Source organism: Oculina patagonica, chromosome 4 (genome assembly GCF_052425735.1).
Source record: "Oculina patagonica isolate OP01 chromosome 4, crgOcupat, whole genome shotgun sequence".
Lineage (NCBI taxonomy): Eukaryota > Metazoa > Cnidaria > Anthozoa > Scleractinia > Oculinidae > Oculina > Oculina patagonica.
The window spans coordinates 3,795,073-3,815,991 of NC_135761.1; the positions used below are offsets into that span (position 1 = coordinate 3,795,073).

Consider the following 20,919-nt stretch of genomic DNA (forward strand, 5'->3'; position numbering starts at 1 on the left):
CAAATTTTGACAGGGGCTTTTTAACATTTGTTGTTTTGATTGCTATATATCACTTGAGTGTCGAAAGTAAATTGCGTTTGCTTTGGTTTTGCATTATTACGCTTTGTGATTGGCTTAAAAATCTCGCGCCACTTTCTCAGCCAATCAGGAGTAAAACCAAAACCAATCGTGACTCGCTCGCGCACGTTTTCCCGCGCTTCGTGCCGGCTACATGTATTTGCTTCGAGTTTTGATTAGTTCACTGGATTGTCTGTGTCCTTTGTGATTGGCCAGAGTAATTACTTTGGTTTTGGTTTTACGACACTTAATTGAAAACTGCTCTAACTCCGCAACTGGTATTAACATATTGTAGCCTGTTCCAGGCGTTCGGTTAGTTAGGGAAAAGCGCAAAAAAACAGGATAAGCTCGAAGAACGGCGAGTGGTAAATAGCGAGGGATTTGGGGCGAGAAAGCCAGATTGTTGGTGGCGAGGGGTTTGCTGCTCCTTGACATACCGAACGCCTGGAACAGATTGGCATTCGCTGCATTTATGGTTTTTAAAGGTGTTAGATTAATTAGCTCTTCGATTAACTCGATCGGGCTTACTAGTATTCCTAGCTACTTAAAAAGTGTAAAAACTGTACATTATATATTTTGTTATACAGAGAACTATTTTTGCACAAGCGCTTTCAGAAACTCAGGATCTATTTAACGTGTCTCCAGTCAGTAGCTTAAGTAGTCAGGTAACCTATTCAAGTAATGACATATTCTTAGTTTGACCTGAACGTTTGACCACTAGTTACAGAAACAAAAGTCTTCCCTTACTTATGGGTTTCAATATTAGCTATTGATTAAATAAACAAGAAATAACAATTATTAGCTATTAATTTTTAGCTATTTACTTTTAATTACTTATTAGATGAAAAATAACGTCTGCCACTTGCATTTCTTGCTTGCCTTGTCAGTGATTAGGTCTTAAAAATGCAGTGAAAGAAATGTAAATGACATTCTAAACTTTCAGCTTCATTATGATGGAGTATATCATTTTAGATTGGAGTTAGCAGTACAAGTAGGAGATTGAGTGCATGTACGACTTTTAAACCTAGTGCTTATGCTTTTGATGACCACGTTTCACTCCAATATCGTACCGGTAGTCTCTTTACCAACTGGTTAGTCTCAGGGGGGGTGAGGGCTCTGGGAACGTAACTGAATTAAAAGTCGTACTCATACTCAATCTCGTACTCGTTCTCGTGCTGCTATCTAAAGGTCCCTTCTATAAATTGTTACTTAATTACTTTATTTTTTTTCCGTCGGACCTAACGTACAAACGGCGTAAAAAAATGCCAGTGTGATGGCCACTTTCCGAGAATTGACCGAGGCACTGGGGGTTTCCACAACCAGTTGCTAAGCAACATGACGTCATGCTTGCGTTTCAATCGAATCACTCGTAAGCGCTCGTGCTTGGTTTTGATTGGATAATGAGAACCGGGAGCTGTTTGGTTTCTCAAGGTTGGCATGGTAACATGGCGCGCTTAACGGGAGGTCCGTTCGGAAAATAATTACTCTAATTTGCATGGCTAGTTATAGGCCTTTGTCGCGTCACAACAATAAGGCCTACCCCCAAACGAGGAGAAAACTGGCAACGAATCTTAAAAGTAACACTTTCTAATAAAGATTATACCGATGCCACAAGCAACCGTGCCGGCTTGGGGTATGTCGGAAAATAGCTACCAACTTTCTTTTGGATAGACGCTCTTTACAATCCATACAAACGTTTTTTCCCTTCTTTTTTGCATATTTTAATGTTTGAAATCGTCTTGCATCCAGAAACTTCCAATTTTGGAGGAGCCAGTTTCCTGCTAATCTCTTATTAAGAGAAATCAAACAGCTTTTAAGCATTCGTTAAAATTACAGCTTCGTCTCCAGTTCTCTCGTTTGGGAATAGATAGGCTATTAATTAGAGGTTTAAGCTGTAATAACCATGCTAAAAAAATTATCTCTTTATATTTTGCAGACGCCTTGCTTAGTTTTGTTAATAAAATGCTTTGTTTCTTGTTTTCGCTTTACCGCCTGACTATTACTTTCTTTGTCGTCAAACCCTCACCCATGATCAAGTAACGTCGATATAACTTTGAAGTGGATGGAAACTAGTGAAACTCTTATATTTTTATATAGACCAGTCTCTAATAAAAAAAAAAAAAACATTTGCAAGTTTGAAATCGGCAGAGAAAAACCCAAGGCTGGCATGTGACCATTAAATAAGTCTGGAAACGAGAAAAAGAAAATTATTCCAGTTTCCTCTAGGCAAGATTTCTGTTTCTCAGACTCCTATCCTAGAGTGTCTTTCGAGAATGCAAATAAGTTACACTGTCTCGCAGCGCAATTTGTTTTTATTGCCAATGATTTTGCACTTAGAAGTTAGAAGAGATTTATTTTTAGGTGCATGAGTCATTCTCGTCCCCATAGCCCTTTCGTTTCTCTTAGCCGGCTGGGCCTTGGCACGAGAAAACGAAGGGTTCTGGCGACACAGAATTTCCAGTCCCAGATTCTAGGACTTCCGGTCTTCATGTATGCAGTCATGACGTTTCAAAAGAATGTATTAGAGAGTCGTTACGTTTTCGACTTCCGTTTAGGAATTCTTTGTTCCAAACTGCCAATCAAAAAAATTCGTTTTCTTATGCCAAGCCGGCTAAGAGAAACGAAAGGGCTGTGGGGACGAGAATGTGCATGAGTCTACCAAAGCGGTAACCTGCGATCAGCAGTGATAAGTAGGGAGGGCGGGCATGATCTCAAGTTACCAAAGCGGCCCCTAAAGAAAAGGGCACATATCACGAATGGCGTGTTCTTCTGATCAAATGTGAGTGGTTTATTTTCCGAATACGCACTTGTAAATTTCACGACGACTCTTCTAGACCTTATTGCCCTCCCTTCTTCCCAAACTAGTCAGCCTGAGTTTCTCTTTCCAAAATTGATTTTTTTTTGCACGGGATGGGGGCTGGGAGTGAGGGGGCTTTTTTTTTGGAGGGTGGGGAGGGACAGAAAGGGGAATGCAGGTAGACTTCTAAATAGTTATTTAGCCAGTCCAGAAGCATATCATATATGCTTCTGGCCAGTCTTAAGTCGCTGAACACATATATTTTTTGTTTGGCCTAAGGACCTTTGACAAGTATTATGTTTATTAATAATATCCTGGGCCACCCTTGGTTGCCTGGTCAGTAAATAATGAGTTTTACTGACCTTGGCTTTCTCACACTTTTTTTTAATTACAATTCATTTTTACAATGTTATATACATAGATGATGTTACATACATGCCCTTGCAATGGAGCAGCTTTCAATTGATTGTCGTTAAACCAAAACCAAAGTAATTACTTTGGCCAATCACATTGGACACAGACAATCTAGTGAACCAATCAAAACTCGAAGCAAATACATGTAACTGGCACGAAGCGCGGGAAGACGTGTGCGAGCGAGTCACGATTGGTTTTGGTTTTAGTTCTGATTGGCTGAGAAAGTGGCGCGAGATCTTTAAGCCAATCACTAAGCGTAGTAATGCAAAACCAAAGCAAACGCAATTTACTTTCGACACTCAAGTGAAAACCGCTCTAATCCAGGAAGTAAGATCGAAGCACTGTACAAGTTTTAGACTTTCTCACCAATGCTTTTTTTTTTTACCTTGCATAGCGCTTGTTTTTATTTTTTGACTTGTGTTCCAAGAACCGTTTGTCTAACATTGTAGTCAATCGGTTGTAGTCATCGTTCAGTCGCTCCCTAGGCATACAATGACTAAATGTTACTGATTGATGAATTAATATTAAGTAGAACGATCCAATTTAGAATAAGAAGTTGAGAAATCTATTAGTTTATTAGTATTTTGTTATTAGTAACACGACCCCACAAGCATTGGCTAAACCCACGGTAAATAAAGGTTTGTTGTTGTTGTTGTTGTATAACAGATCGAAGCACCCAACAGTCAAAGCTGTGGCTAGGTCGGGTTATACTGACAACGCTGTGAACATTTACTATTTCGAATTCTTCGATATTTCTTTCCCCCTTAATCTCAAAACTATACCTTTTCCATTTACAGTGAAGGTATTTGGCGTTATTTACATATTTACACAGAAGCCCTTGCAAACCAAAAGAAAAACATAATACATTAACCCTATAAAGGAAGATTTAAGAAATGGGAAATACTGTACAAGTTTAAGACTTTCGCACCATTGTTCTAGTTTTACCAAGAATATTCACAGTCAGCTTACAATTCTTGTCGCTTATTTACATGTAACTTATTTATATTATTTTATTGCACCAAACAGCACCTTTGGTCCAGTTCTCAGCGGAAAAATATTGACCGCAGTTCAGTTTCAAACTATTTACTTTTTCTGATTGGCCTCATTTGACTACTTTTCCCTCCCTTTCAGCTTATTAGCGACTTTTCGATCTTATTCGATAGTCTTTCGATCTGTTATCCATAATAACATCGTTCTTATAATAAAGGCCTTTCTATTTATTCACCCATGCATATGGCATTGAGGAACATTTAAAATACTCGTTACATATACGCACATGAAGCCCAATCGTGTTATTATTGAAAACAATAGATAAAAATTATATAAATCAATTCCAAAAGTTCAGAAACATAGATAAGAACCCCAACTTATGCAACTAGCGTGAAATATTTACACTGGCTATTTACATGGAGTGGCTGAGGAGTTGAAATCCAGCTAGTGGCAGGAAGGAGGGCTTGAACCCAGGACCTCCATACACCTTGAACTCAGGACCAGCGTTCCATCCATTCCGCTACGCTTCATCCTACTCATCCGACGGTTGGCGGCCCTGTTTAAAGGAGGCCCCCTGTTTTATGAGTCAAATGAGATTTTGAGTCTACTGAGTCTGAGTCAAGGTGTTTTACATTAAGTAGGTTATTATCTATTGAACCACAGTGTTCTTTTTATACAAGTAAGCTTAGAAGCACTCTTCTTTGCTTTCGGTCAGTTACCCTGGTTTGCTTGCGGTGTTCCTCTCTGGTTTGAGTGCGGGGCTGTGCTGCGAGTGCATCCAGTGCGGAGTCCCTCCGGTGCGCGGGGCTCCAGGGGGTGCCCAGGCGCGGAGTTCCACTCCGGCGGAGTTGCATCCAGTTTGCTGCGGTAGTTGCACTCCAGTGGCGGAGTTGCAGTCAGTTTGCTTACGGTTAGTTGTACTCCAGTTTACTTACGGTTTGGTCTACTCTGGTTTGCTTGCGGTTAGTTGCACTCCAGTTTGCTTGCGGTTAGTACCACTCCGGTTTGCTTGCGGTTTGGTCTACTCTGGTTTGCCTGCGGTTAGTTCCACTCTGATTTGCTTGTGAGTCTTGCGGTTAGTTGCACTCGGTTTGCTTGCGCTTTGGTTTACTCTGTTTGCCTGCGGTAGTTCCACTCTGATTTGCTTGTGAGTCTTGCGGTTTTTTCACTCAGTTTGCTTGGGTTAGCCGTTTGCTTGCGGTTTGGTTACTTGGTTTGCCTGCGGTGCCACTCTGATTTGGTTGTGAGTTTGGGGTGCCTCGGTTGCTTGCGGTTAGTTCCACTCTGATTTGCTTTAGCTTTTATCTGTTAGTGATAAGGGCAGCACTGATCTCAAATTAATAACTTTAATTTAAGGTTTGAGTCACTGACTCATTGACTCATGACTCATTTGACTCATAAAAACCTTACTCTTGACTCAGTGTAGGCCGCTAGATTGAGTGGCCTCTGTTTCGAAGCGCTGTGATATTTCCTGGGAGCGATCTGGTGCCACCGCTCCACTTCTACAGCGAAGGCAAGGACGCAGGAAAAAACTGATGGCCTCCCTGAACCCAGACAGCCTCAGAGCATACACGAATGGATTGATCAAGGAGTTCAGTGTGACTAACACAAAGTGCATATCTCTTAACCAATGAATGACCTCGCAGCTGCAGATGCTGCACATATTCATGAGGTAAATCATAATACACGCGGGAGCATAGCACGCCAGGAAAGCCAGTAACATCATCAGATGTGTTTTGGTCAGCTTTCTCTCCCACAGCATGTTTCGTTCCTCTGCTTTCTTCCGTTCAGCGTCACCCTGATGCAAGTTGGAAAGCTCCCTGGATTTCTGTTTTACTACCAGAAATATGCGAACGTACGTGAACGCCAAAATGAAAATCGCGCAGAACAGCGTCAAAGTGGCGAAGATAAAGGCGTAGGTGACGAAGCCAGTGACAAACAACAAGCCGCTGCTAGAAATTGACAACACCCAGATGACGACAGAGGCTTGTAGCACACGTGTGTTGGTCATGTTAGCACGGTACCACATGGGTGATGTAATAGCCAGGTACCGGTCAACTGTGAGAATGCAGAGACTGAGAAGGGAGGCGGTGCAACACATGAAATAGACAAACTGTGACAGCCATGAGTAGCTGATTGACAGGCCATGCGCCTCCCTCCAGTGCGTGTACATTGACAAGGGCTCGACCATGGCACCCACGATTAGATCAGTGATAGCCAAGTTTAGAATGAGCAGAATGTAAGGAGTGCGGCGAAGACTCTTGTTAGGATCCAACAGAACTGACAGGATAATCAGCAGATTACCAGGAACTGTGAAAATGCAGAACACTGCAGCTGTAGACAGAGTGGTCAGGGACACTTCCCTTGGTGCCCAGACTCCTTTGCAGTGGCTCGCTCCAAGACCCATCTTACTTCACGCGGCCGGACTAGTAACAATGTGAGGAATTCTGGTATAGAGTCACCCAAGTTCTCTAATAACTGAATAATACAAAAAGGAAAGGATTTTTGTACCATTATTAATTAAACCATTTAAATTAATACAACTGCAGAATTAATTTGTTTTTTTGGTTTTAACATTTTTTTAAATTTCACATTTAATTTTTCTTACAATACTCTCTAGGCAATACATACTTCCACACACATAGAAAACGTACACTCGCACACACTGTATGCACTGGAGGCCTTTGACACATATTGGACATATGTGTGTTTTGAATTATAAAACTACAGGCACAGTACAAGATTGTAATTACATGCATTAAACTTTAATGATGGATGGGCAAAATTGTAACTGGATTTCGAGTTGATGAATAGCCTTGATTTTAGCGTTTACTGGATGGTTTAAACTAATTACATCTGCAGGAAAATACATATTTTTTCGCAATAAAAAAATATGACTTGTAACAAATCTTCTTTGGAGGCAGTTATATCAAACATTAGATCTCTATTAGAAAGAGATTCAATTTGGATATCGCGTATCATCCTGGTTGCGTTAGAGCATTGGCAAGATACAAAGATATGTCTGAGACAAAAAAAAGATATGTCTTCCACAAAAAGAACAGGATGGAGACAAACTGTGCTGCACGTATCTTGACCTCTTTTTCCTACGATGCCAATGCTGATGTTTTTTTTGCAAGTTTGGTGAAATAAACTCGATGTCCATTTTAATTTTAAAACAGCCTTTTGCTTTTGTTTTATAATTCTTTCATGTTTCCTTGTTCTTGGATTTTTTTATAAGCGTCTTCTTTTTGGGGCCGGGGGAAAATTCCCCCCCCCCCCCTTTTTTTTTTTTTTATTTTTTCTATTATAACTGGAATTTAGAAGTGTTTCTTTTAATAGAGGGGGGAAAACTGGACAACCCGGAGAAAACCCTCGGAGCAAGGATGAGAACCAACAACAAACTCAACCCACATATGAAGCCGGGTCCGTAGGCGAGCGCTCTCACCACTGCGCCGTCCCTGCTCCCACAATCAAGTTCATCATTTTCGAGTAGACCATTGTATTTGCATGAGTTCAAACGAGCTTACCAGTTGACCAAGTTGAGTTGTTGTGGCAGGGTTCTCGTGAAAATACTATGAAAGATTGCTCAGTGGGGAAAAAGCTATTTTAAACTGACTTAATAGGTTGAACAACAAGGACTTCGACTATTAATAATATTGCCAAAGACGAAAGTTTAACGACAGTGAAAACTACAAACAATGAAAACAAGTTGGCCAAAATGCATTCACAGAAAATTTGCTCTGAAAGAAGTTGTTCAAAACATCTGGAACAAACACAAGCTGAGATTGTGAATCCTAAATGTTTCAAAAAGAGTATTCTGCAAGCCACCAAGAAAATTTTATCGAGGGAGTTAGTGTTAAATTTTTTGACGTTGCGTGCAGAATTGCCATTTTGAGAGGAACATTTAATTCTAGTAAAGATGGCAGTTAAATTTTACGCTCGTTTTATATCTGGATTTCCTAACGACATTTGTGTCCACAACATTAGCAACCCTGATTCATACCTCAATCTGAAGCTCAGTTTCCTCATCGTCTAAATTTTCACGTTAATCGGAAAACACAGCACGGATCTGAGGTATTTCCAGCTTTAAGAAGTGTTTTGGGGAACTAGCAAGCTCAGATAGAAAGATATAACACAATCCCTAAATGCGTCTTCCCTGATAGGAGTGATCTATTGCTTATCTGCCTTGCAACCGAAAGGAAACTAGTGTACATCATCGTCTCAGTAAACGAAAATCCGTTTGCTGATTAAAAAGCGATTATATCAAGGGATTAAATTAGATTATAATACTAATCTGAGCCGTGTGTTGCAAGGAAATAAGTTCACATGCGTATTACCCTGCGCTCAACCGATTCGTGCGCCGAAGGTGGATAATGAATTAAATAGGTCAGCGGAATTGAGTGGCGATTGAATTAGTTTGTTCGCCATTAAAATGTCGAATGTAAACTGAAAAAGTTTTAGCCTTACATGGGAGATGCAAATTTAAGACTTCTCATCGTTACCGAGATTTTATATCTATTGCTGCCTGTCGAATTCTACAAAGGAAAAGAAGACCATTAAAATTATAAATAAACATACCAACTTCAAGAAGTGTTAACAATCCCTAAATGCGTCTTCCCTGATATGAGTGATCTATTGCTTATCTGCATTGCAACCGAAAGGAAACTAGTGTACATCACCGTCTTAACGAAAATCCATTTGCTGATTAAAAAACGCGATTATATTAAGGGATTAAATCAGATCATAATACTAATCTCAGCCGTGTGTTGCAAGGAAATAAGTTAACATGCGTATTACCCTGCGCTCCACCGATTCGTGCGCCGAGCGTGGATGATGAATTAAATAGGTCAGCGGAATTGAGTGGCGATTGAATTAGTTTGTTCGCCATTTTAATTTGGTACGGCAAACGATGTGGGAAATTAACGCAATAACTCGCGTTCATTTAAGTCTCATTAATTTTGCTGGAGCTTTGGTTTCAACATCTTTAATAAAATGAAAAATAGAACGTTAATTTTCAGCGACAGCACAAATCTCTATAATTATTTTTCTGCTGGGGGGGGGGGGGGGGGGGGGGGGGGGGGTTGTACGTACGAGTTGTTAAACGAGCAGTGCAACTTTTTTCATTCATTCAGTTCTTTTCTTTTCATTTCAATTGTTGTTGTTTTTTGCTTGGGCCTGCTCTATATTTTAAAAAGCCTTTTTTTATGTTTTTCTATGTTCTGTTTATTTTGAACTTATATTCTGAATCCTGTCGCAAAGGAAAGGCAATGCAAACATTTAACAACATGCAGGTAACGCCGTTTTGCAATTTTAATCTTTATTAGATTTCGTTCTTCTTTATCCTCAGAGGTATTTTTGTGTTTCGCACATCGAGCAATCTGATACTGTTCTGGTTTGCTCTGTTCTTTAATTTACCGTAAATTTTTTAATCTAGCGCTAGCGGCTTCGTGACTCAACTCGGCTCTAGGTAGAAATCACGTCAGAACCGCAGCTTTGTGGGCATTTGACGATTACTTTACATTCATCTCAAGAAACTGAAGATGGCATAAGTCATGCCGAAACATGTTTTTAAAAAGTGTTATCGTATTTTTTAAATTTGCGATTTACTTTAGCTTTAATTTTCAACTAGTTAATTACACATTTACCCGAATCGTTATACATGTACCTTACATGCTTAAAATCAAACAAATTGCTGGGAACGGAACACCGATGTCGCAGAGTTGAATTATATTAGCGACCTTCAGATTGGACAACGAGTACGAGATTGAGTACGAGTACGAGTTTTTAAACCAAATTCGTGTGCCTCCTTATAATCACTTATCACACCAATCTTATCCCTAACGTTTATTTATGTGTTAGTCAGCAACAGGGAAGAGTTAGAGTTTGGGGGATACAACTGTGTCGAAATTCCAAAGTCGTACTCGTACTTGATCTCGTACTCGTAGTCAAATATATTAATCTGAAGGTCGCTAGTCGATTTAGACGGAGTGGGAGAGTAAAATTTCCTATGTTACGCATCGTAATTTTTACGCTTTTTTCCGCCATTTAATAAAATGGCTCATTTCAATACGTCTCCTTAATTAATCCGAAAATGAAGCGAGCAGAGAGCTGTCCGATTTTTAATTAATCTTTTACTCGATTAAAGGAGCTATACTACGGGGATTTCGCAGATTTTTGGTCTTAACTGTTCTGAAGAAATCAAGCTACGGCTATAAATATCGATGTTTTGAAGACGCGCGCGGAAACAACTTGAAAAAGTAAGCCTTACTTTTTCAAGTTGCAATCCGTTTTCATCTTAGCCATCCGCAGCCAAAGATGATCGTTAACAGTTTCAGTGCTCTAATATAGCAATTTGTAACAAAAAAGGACTATTATTTTTAGGTTTCCCACGAAACAAATATAAATTTTGACTGTTTAAAAATCTGGTTAAATCCGTGACATAGTCCCTACAATACACTTTAGGGTGAACGCTTCTGCTAGCCAGCAAACGTCTGCCCAAACAAAGAAATTGCTTCATTCTTTCTTGCCTGTTTCATCCATCTTTCGACAATCAAAGGCTCGTTTATCCACTTTGCATTACAAAACATTCATGAAGACAAAACTTGTAAATTCAGGCTTAACCATGTTATTTGCAAGAAAAAAATCATGTTTCTCCTTACAACATTAATATATTGGGCGTCAAAAATAATACAGAAAACACTCATCTATCAGAAATGTGTGATTTAAATGGTGATCACAGGAGGGAATAAGACTTTGCTTGGAAAAAGTACGAGTAAATTTAAAATTACATTGAAACTATTTTTTTTTTCAGTTCTGTCTGAATTTGAGTAAAATTCTAACTCAAATTCATGGCTTTGTATCATACTTACAATTATCTATAATTTTAAGCGTTTCCGAGTAATCGGTTATATTCTGTAAGTGATATAAGTTATTTACAAAACACTTTTTCCAACTGCAAAATGTCGAATGTAAACTGAAAAAGTTTTAGCCTTACATGGGAGATGCAAATTTAAGACTTCTCATCGTTACCGAGATTTTATATATATTGCTGCCTGTCGAATTCTACAAAGGAAAAGAAGACCATTAAAATTATAAATAAACATACCTTTGTCAAATTGATTCTTATACGACGAATTTTTTCGAATTGAGAAAGTCACCTAACTGAAAAAGCTGTTTCGATGCAGTATATACTTTGTTCCCGATCAGCCGTGAACCACCGTTAACTTGCAATGAAATTTATAATTAAGGTGTAGCACCTTCGTCAATATTTGTGGCCTTTTCAAGGTTACTTCCGTGCGCGATATGAATTAGAGAAAGGAACTTCAATATATATTATAAAATGCTGAAAAAGAAAATATAAAACCGACCTGAGAGCGGAAATTTTGTCTTTGTCTTTATCATAACAATAGCTCATTTTGTGTGGGAGGATGTCGGAGTTTTTTTATATCAACGAAGTGTTACTTAAAAGAAATTCAAAGATTAAAATAACTGAAGTACTACGTACACCACAAGCAGTTTTAGCTTTTGTTAAATCCGTTAATCACAAAGTTATTAAATCTCAAGAATCGATTAAAGAAAAAATTATCTTAAAATATGTATGTTTTTAATAAGCTTCAATGGAAAAATAAGAAACATTTTCTTATACTGAATAAGTAACATCTTTTCTAGTTTGTAACAACAGCCCGAGGAAATATTAAATCGCTAATCATGTCTTACATTTGATTGCAAGAATAAATATATCTGCTAGTTGTCTTTTTGTTTCCATTCATATTTAATGATCTGTCTGAAACGATTTCCCGGATGCCGGGTTTTGGCAGGCGGAAAGAGTTATAATAATTTCATATATACCTAATTGAACCCCGCTTATAAGCCCCTCCGGTTATAGGCCCGTCTACCTGGAAACAAAAAAAATACATCCGATTATAAGCCCCCCCCCCCCCCGGATATAAGCCCCCCTCTGTCGGATGACAGTACTTAACAGGGCTAAATGTTGCTTTATTATGCGTTTTTAACTTAAAAACGTATTTCCATCAACACTCCCTTGGCTCGTTTAGAAACTTTTTTTTTATTCCGCTTATAAGCCCTCCCGGATGTAAGCCCCTTCGCTTATAAGCCCACACAAAACCCCTTACGAAGTTGTATAAACCCAGGACTTATAACCGGAATTTTACGGTAAACCATGAACGATACGACCGAATGGTATTCTGGGTAGACAGCCTTAGTAAGCTTTATAATATCCTTTAATTGATAATCAAGATATTTTATTTCTTTGCGAGCCTTTAAAGCATGATCTATGCAATCTGTTTGATTAGTAATAGTAATTGGACCGAGTGGAGTACAATTCAGGGAGTAATCGGGCGAGTAATTTCAAAATCGGCCAAGCGCGCAGCGCGAGGACGATTTGAATTACGAGCACGATTTCTCCCTGAATTGTACGACACGAGGTCCAATTACTAATTAATCGTATCAATAACAAAATTCGAGGTTAGGAAGTCTTAGAGAATCTTTGTTAGTGTGCAAAGGTCAATGGTAAATTTAACTGGTTTTACAAACAGTGGGAAAACAGCAAAAAAGAACCCATTTATATGCCCGTGATTGACGCGCGAATGGCGTAGGTGTCCAATTACTGGTATCCAATTTGAAGTTGTTCAAATTGGATACCTGTAATTGGACACCCACGTGATCGCGCACCGATTACGCGACAAATAGGCGCGCGCAGAACCAATCAAAATCGAGAATTTTGTTATAGATACGATTATCATGTTTATTCTGTCACAGATAACGATTATTTTTCCGATCTCCCAGTATGGATTTGGGTCGCATCGTTCATGGTTTACGCTTTTCATGGGTCAACGATCCTTCAATCAGGTATATCCCATGGATTTGTTTACAAGGCAAATTTAACACTTTAAATTGGCTTCTTAAACATCTTACAATTCCGTTTTATCCAAGGCATACTTTTGCCTTCCCCAGCGCTTATGTCAACACCAAGTTACAACTTAACATGGTGTTTCCAAAAAAAGTTTTATTTTGTACTGAGTAGTTAGAGAATAATTAGAAAAAAAATAGATTTTTGAAGGCGAGAACTGAACAAACCTAAACAAAAACGTAGACCTTATTACAGCAAATCACAAAGTTTATTTTTTATCGCAGGAAACTTTTACAAAGTTGAAGTCTACCGTTGCCTCGTTTCTATATTTCAACCCACCGAACCGGAACGTAAAGTTGCGGGAAAAAATAGACAAATGTATGGAAAATTTAAAACGTAACTGGACGCTTTCTAGCACAACCACATCCGTCAAATTTGGAGAATAGAATCCTTTGCCTAGTATTTTAACTTTACGATTCATAAGTTGTTCTGAATTCACTTTTTGAAAAAAATATTTGCAACTGGATTCCCAAACAAACACTGTAATTCCTGATTGCGTTGCCTACCCGTCAAGATGGCGTCCAAAACGGTGATAAGGCCTATTAACGACGATTTGCCGAAAAAACCCATGCATAAAGTGATAAAGTGAGGCAACATATTAAATTGCATAAACGTCACCAAATGTCATTAACTTGGCTAGATGCTGTAAACTAAATACGGCATGAAAATACTACAAGGATGGTATTACAGGGAGCATATTTCAATGATGAGTGAGCCCGAAGTGTCAGCGGTTACTTGTATGAAACATTTGCATGTAGGTGACCACCCATCTCGTTTTGTCTTTGTGTAGCATTGACTTGTTGTCATTCCCTTCGTTTCTGCACGAGAACGTACCATGTATGAATATAAATTGCATCTAAAATCCTGAATATGTGTTTTACGATACTGAGCTTATTACACGACTAAGGCGGTCCGAGGGCCAATAACTAAATCAGCCAATCAGATACTTATTTCAGGTCCCGCGAGGGCCGATCCAAGATCGGACCGGGTGTCCCGGATGATTTTGCAAGATTTGCTTTGCAAATTTTTTCCGAGTGACCCGGCTACACAGAAATAATTATAACTTCTTTAGCGCGCGTAAAAGTTTTGCCCACCACGACACTATAGGTAGAATTCACTACAAAAGTTCAGTCGTATAAATCCTCAGTTGGGCGAATTTATCCCTCGTTTTTGTCGGACCGCTGCGCCGATCCGTACTGTGGGAATATTGCCCAGTACGGCCCTGCGCGTGGTATAAGAATGACTCGCTCGCTGATTGGTTAATAAAGATCAGCGGATTTTGGAGCTCCGCAAAGGTTTTCAAACTGATTTAGCGCTGATCTTGATGAGGGAGAAACACCACAAAACTAGATAGAAGTCTTCAATGAGAAAAGCATTTAAAATTTATAGGGGAAAACTTTTAAGAAACCATTGCAACCTGAGAGCGAAAAGAAGAGGATGTTTATTGAGTATTCAGACCTGAAAATCGGCGGTGAGCGGGAATGTGTGCTTTCAATATGAAATCAAGAAGCTGTACCGCGTTTTAGCGGATTATTTTGTGAACACTTTTTAATGGATTATACTAAAGGTTAGTTAAACAATTCGAATTGTCTCTTGTATTTCTTGTGGTATTCTTGCCAAACTTTAAATTTACGAGCCTGTGAAGGTGATTCTCCGAATTAGAGCGACGAAATTTAGATTCTGCGGCCGTATGGCAATCGCATCTTCCTCGTGCATTTCTTTCCTTCGACGTAGTGATATCTTAACCAATCGGAGAAAAAAGTAAAAATAAATTGAATGATAATAGAAAGTATGAGAATATTTGCAGTAATTTCATCATCTCTTCAATGTTTAATTACTTTGGGATATATCGAAATGGAACAAATACATTTGTGTTACTTCAAATTTCAAGACGTCATTTGGTTACGATGCGTGGAAGCTTCCCTGTTATACTTTTTTCAATTACGCCTTTTTTTGTTATTGACGGAAAACAGACCTGCAGTGAAATATATACAACTATCGGTCCTTCTGTTACCCAACAGTTAATTTAATGTATACTTTGTATTATGTCAAATCCATTCGCTTTCATGGAAATATATGTGACGGATCAGACATGGACGAGTTTTTGTCAAAAAGGGCTTGTGTTTTCCTGGAGTACTTTTTTATAATCAAATCGGGGAATTCGAGAAAACCTACCGGATTCAAGAGCAAAATTTGGCGGAATTATAAGCAGTTATTAAATGTGATCATGGTAATCAGCCGTTGCTATGTACGTGGTACTGAAATGCAAAGATGTCTAGAAGTTTCAAAACAGTAAATTTTTTTACAAATTTCGAAATAAAAATGTGACTTTTTTAACCTCAAATTTATATCGAGCCACAATGAAAAAAATATTTAGAACCTTACCTTAGCAGATATATAAGAAGGACAAGACACCGTGTTCAGATTCCTGACAAGCACTGATTAGAAGAACTGCTCTCGCTCTGCGCGGGCTTATGTCTTAAATTACTGTTTGTAATATGTTGTCTTTAAAAGCTTTACTAATACATGTGCAAAATTAACCTGTAATGTTTTATTAAAATTGCTTTTAAAAGCCACCTTCGTCTTTTCAAATTAAAATTGAATCCGTATTACTAACTTTGGCCCTTGAAAATGATCACGATAACGATTTCTAGTACTTGAAAAACAATAATTTAAAACTACATGAAATTTGTTTCGTCGAGTAAGATGAAATTCACCGATAGTTATTAACGATAGACGCAGAAAAAAAAAATGTAAAAAATTTTGCTAGCTAGTTGTATTGTAGTCCATTTGCACTACTATTAAACTAAGGTTATATTAGGTCATTGTTGACTGACTTTTAGTGGCTCATTCTTCATTCTTGCCTAATGCATTTTCTTATTCTTTGTTCTGTGTTGGCAGATGAAAAGAATGGGCAATAAAGTTTTGGTAATGCCCGTGTAGTTTGTAAGTTTCTCAAAACTTAGAAAATCGTTTCAAACAAACAGTTTTTTTTCTAATTTGTCTTTTTTTGCCAATACCTTTGTCCAGATTGAAGATTCTAACAATGTGAAATGATTTTACAACTAACCGTCCATATATCTTCCTAGACTTAATCAACCTTTCATTATATCAAAACAGTGCAGTCTATACAGGTAAAAATTGCATTTGTGCTTTTCTGCGTTAGGCTTTTAAAATATCGTTCAAATTCACATTTGTAAAATAAAATTTTAATTGCGATTTAATCCCGTTTTTTCGTCATATGGGGTAGAAATCGCTTAAAAGCTTTAAAAAGTTTTCAGACACATTATCCACTATACCTTAGATGACGAGCTTTTCTGAAATTCGATTGCATGCATAAGCGGTTGATTCCTGCTCACTCGAAAAATTAAAATTTAGAGTGTCGGCTTTGAGATTTTGATAAAACTCACGCGACATTAAAAAATGTGTTGCTAGTAAATTTTGGGAAAATAAAAATTATGCGATTGAATTATAAACTGATAGAAAATTTGACACCGTATATAAGCAACTCTTTAACCCTCAACACGACTTTCATAATGTGAACAGATATATTCAAAATGACATTTTTGATAATATGGATCTTATCTTCTCGATAAATCGACGACATAGAATTAAATGAAATGCAAATTTTGAGTAAAGGGTGTTAAAGAGATTAAATAAAAGACTGATAAAATATCAGGAAAGAAAAAGTGAAAATTATGCAAACTTTGTAATCTGATTCTCAAAAAGGCGAGATAACGAGAGATAGGGGAACAATAAATATTATTTTCATGCTTTAGGAGACACCTCAAGCTTTCGTCTTTGAATTTTAATTTTTGTTTGAACTGCCTATTTTAACTTTAAAAAATTGCAATGATATTTATTTCCTACTGTAGTGAACCTGCCAAACTTAAATTGTATCCATGGTAACGATTCACTCTCAACATTCACTTTCTCCTTACATTGTAAAGCAGACAGGTGAGGAGAAAATAGAAATAATTTAATAATAATTAATAATAATTGAATAATTTCTAGAGCGCTGATCAATAGCGCTTCACATGAATAGTAATAATCAAAGTCTCTTCGAGATATCGACGTTTTTGCATGAAGTATGAGTCGAAGGTTTATCCTGTGCATTGTTCTTCGAACTTATCATTACAGTTTCTTTGTAGTTTAATTTAACAATTTCCTATCTTCGCGGAGGAAATGCAGCCATATAATTTTGTCAAAAATGGCTCGTTCGCGCCGGGTATTTATACACATATTCCTTAACATTACACAAATAAACAGTGCAAATTTCAGCGAGATCTGACAATTCTATACTTTAAAACTGCAAGGACCTTTCGAGGCAGTCGATTACGGAAATGAAACAGCAAAATATGCGTTCGACGCTTTGTTTTTGCGACGCTATATTTGAATTGTTATAGGTAGACCGCCGTTCAATGTGTTCAAGGCCGTATCGTTACGATTGCTCCATGAAAAAGCACGAAAAAAAATACGGATATTTCCGACTACTGTCGGAGAAAACATTGCGTAAACAAATCGTTACACTCAAGCTGCGTTTTGTCTAGGCTCGGCGAGGGTCGGATATCAAGACCCAGGATTAAACAAAAGCCACATATACAGTGAATGCTTTCGAATTATATTTGAAGATGAAATACGAAAGAATTTTGCTGTCTTTGACTGAAATTCCACTCGAACTGCGTAGATACGATCGCATGTTGTAAAACCGATTCATGCAACATTGCTCTCAACGCGATGTAAGTGCTAGTGATTATTTATTCGTGTTTTAGTTACGCAATCCATTGTTTGTGCGACGCTTTTTATAGATCGCCTTTCAGACACACGTGCGTTGAGATAAGAAAGCTGACATATCACTTTTAAAATTGTTATATAACGTTTGTAAATGTGACAAGTCACGTTTTTTTCACGAAATCGCAAGTGATCACCCACAGCGGAAAGTAATCCCTTGAGAAATTAAAACAGTCCCTTAAGAAATTAAAAAAGTCCCTTGAGAGTTTATAAATATGTGGTTCCAAATTTTGTCTACTAACCCCTATTCTACCATTTTTGCTTGTAAACAAGCAAAAACGTCGAAAAAAGGTAATGAAAATAATTATGAAAATCATCAATCATCATAGTGATGAAAATCATCAACTAGAAAAAGCTGTCTCAAATTAACTAACATTAAAGTCAGTAACAAGCAAACAGTTAAAGATTTGATCTTGGGTATCAGAATTAACAATTACGGGGACCGATGGGCAAAAAAGAAACTAATAAAGGCAAAACTAGGAGGGCAAGCCAATGTGGAGTGCTAGATTTTTGTAAGACCTGGCGAGTCTGTAAAAATCTTGAAATACTAAGTCAAAAACGTCAAAGAGAAGAGATTGAGATTGAAAAGAAATAAAATTAAAACAAACAGTTGAACATATTTGCCCGATATTTCGGTTTGCAAAACAAACCTTCTACAAGAAATAGAGAGCAAAAATGAGTGCCTTTTTAAAGCTATCTTCATCCTTTTTTACCCAATTCATTCGCTCCGATTATCTGCCCTTTTTCTAAAAGGACAAGAGCTATATTTAGTAGCTGGAAAATTAATGAAATGATAAAAAATGTCTACCAGAATTGCGAATGCAATTATTATTCAGAACAATCTTTCTGAATATCAAATGGCTAATGCTGTCAAACAAATGCTTTGTCTATACTATACAGGGATCACTTAATGTCGAGCAACTTGATCGATTTCAATATCAGCGTCTTTTGCCGAATTTTATCGAACTGTCGTACTTTCCCAACTAAAAAAAACAATTTCTCAAACTCATTAATAATTCATCAAGTTAAAACAAAGAAAATCATAACCATGAAGGAGGTTTGGCTATCCGGTCTTAATAAGCATAGATTTTTACGATTTTATTTCTCCGTTTACTTCGTAGGTTTTGTTTCGATTGAGAAGATATATCAAACACTCGAGGCAGTGTTTCATCGGCTATCCAAACACCTAGAATTTTGTCAAAAATACTCCGCTGCGCGTCGTATTTTCAACTCTCTTCTCGGTGTTTGGATCTCCTGGCGATGAAGCACTGTTTCTTGTGTTGGATATATTACAACAAAAACTCGTATTCTTAACAGTATCCAGTGTCCAACATTATTGCTCTAATTAACAATTAGACTACAAGCCCGAGTTTTCTATGAGCAAAAATAGTCAACGAGGCGCAGCCGAGTTGACTATCGCTCATAGAAAACGAGGGCGAGTAGTCTAATTGTTTTAGTAGAAACTCTAAAGCATTTCAGTCCAAAACCTACAATATTGTGCACTTTAAAGACAAAAATCAAGAAAATTTACCGCTTAAAGAGCTACGCGAGCGCGCGACTGTTTTCTATCGGTGAATAGAAATCAGTGGGAGAACCAATCAGATTCGCCGATTTCCAATAGAACACAGCCGAGTTTCTACTAATAGGCTGTATAACTTTCATTTATATATCGTAGTAGATATTCGCGGAACAGTAATGGTGACATTCTTTCTGTTGTAAAAAAGATATACATTTTTCTACAAACTGTTATGATATTACAACACTATCATAACAACTACTCATACTCTGACCCTCCATATAGTGCAGACATCAGTAGCTTAAACAGATAAACGTGTAGCTTCCAATATATATCGTAGTTTTAATTTTAGAATCGCAAATGTGAGATTCTCTCCGATTCGTATGAAGTGTTACTTATTACAACACTATCACAACAAATATGCGCATTCTCGCCCTCCATACTATGCAGACATCAGGTTTAAATAGAATAAGGTGTAACCTTCCAATATATTCATGTCTGAATTTGAAAACCAGGTCAAAGGAAAGTGGCGCAAGTCTTTTTGGACATGTACGTTACAGCGTGATATGGTTTAAAACATGGTCAAGAACGAGCAAAAAAAAAAAATAAATGAATAAAAAATACAACAAAATTAATGCAACGCTGAAAGGAATACAAGAGAGAGGAGAGAAGAAGAAAAGATTGATAATCCCTTTAGTTTTTATATCGTCCAGTACGCGTTAACAACGATTTGCGCTCAAAACGGTGAAAACTGATTTCATTGACCTGGTTTTCATAAATTCAGACATACCGGTATATATTGGTAATTAAAAATTAGAACCGCAAATGTGAGATTCTTCCGTGTGAACTGTTACGTAATACAATGCTATCAGAACACAACTCGATCACTTTGCCTCCAAATAGTGCCAACATCAACTGTCGTAATGGAGTAAAGTGTAAATTCGAATATACATCGTAGTCAATTAATTTCAGAACTGTGAAATGTGACATTTTTCTTTCGACAAAAAATACTACATTTTTCTAACGAAATCGGTTGTTATTTACAAATGATTTAGAATTTTAAAACTGGAATAACAGTAAAGTGGGGAACACAGACCTTGATGCTGAATTGAAAGCAAATCCGCCAGGTTTCGGATTATCAACTCTGAAAATATTCCAAACTACGTGAACCTTGCTTATAAATTTGTAGGCACAACAAATTCAGCGATGAGACCATTGCGACGAAATGCCCTCTAATGACATTTCAAGGTTAAAGATCTTAGACCAAGCCTTTTTTATGTAAATGTTCATTAAATGCGAAGGCTATTTTACTGTCACAAATTACATCTCACAATTAATGTCACCTTTATATCTAATAATAAAACGGCACTGCATGATTGAATTCTTGAGAAACAATTATCTTAAAAATAACTTTTAAATAATTTG

General features: G+C 37.5%; 1 protein-coding gene across 1 annotated transcript; it reads right to left on the reverse strand.

Annotated features, from left to right (window-relative positions):
• Positions 1 to 5,544: 5,544 nt before the first annotated feature.
• On the reverse strand, positions 5,545 to 6,708 carry LOC144652112 (5-hydroxytryptamine receptor 6-like). Its single transcript, XM_078512143.1, has one exon. The coding sequence runs from the start codon at positions 6,663 to 6,665 to the stop codon at positions 5,676 to 5,678; it is 990 nt and encodes a 329-aa protein (XP_078368269.1). The 5' UTR covers positions 6,666 to 6,708; the 3' UTR covers positions 5,545 to 5,675.
• Positions 6,709 to 20,919: the final 14,211 nt, after the last annotated feature.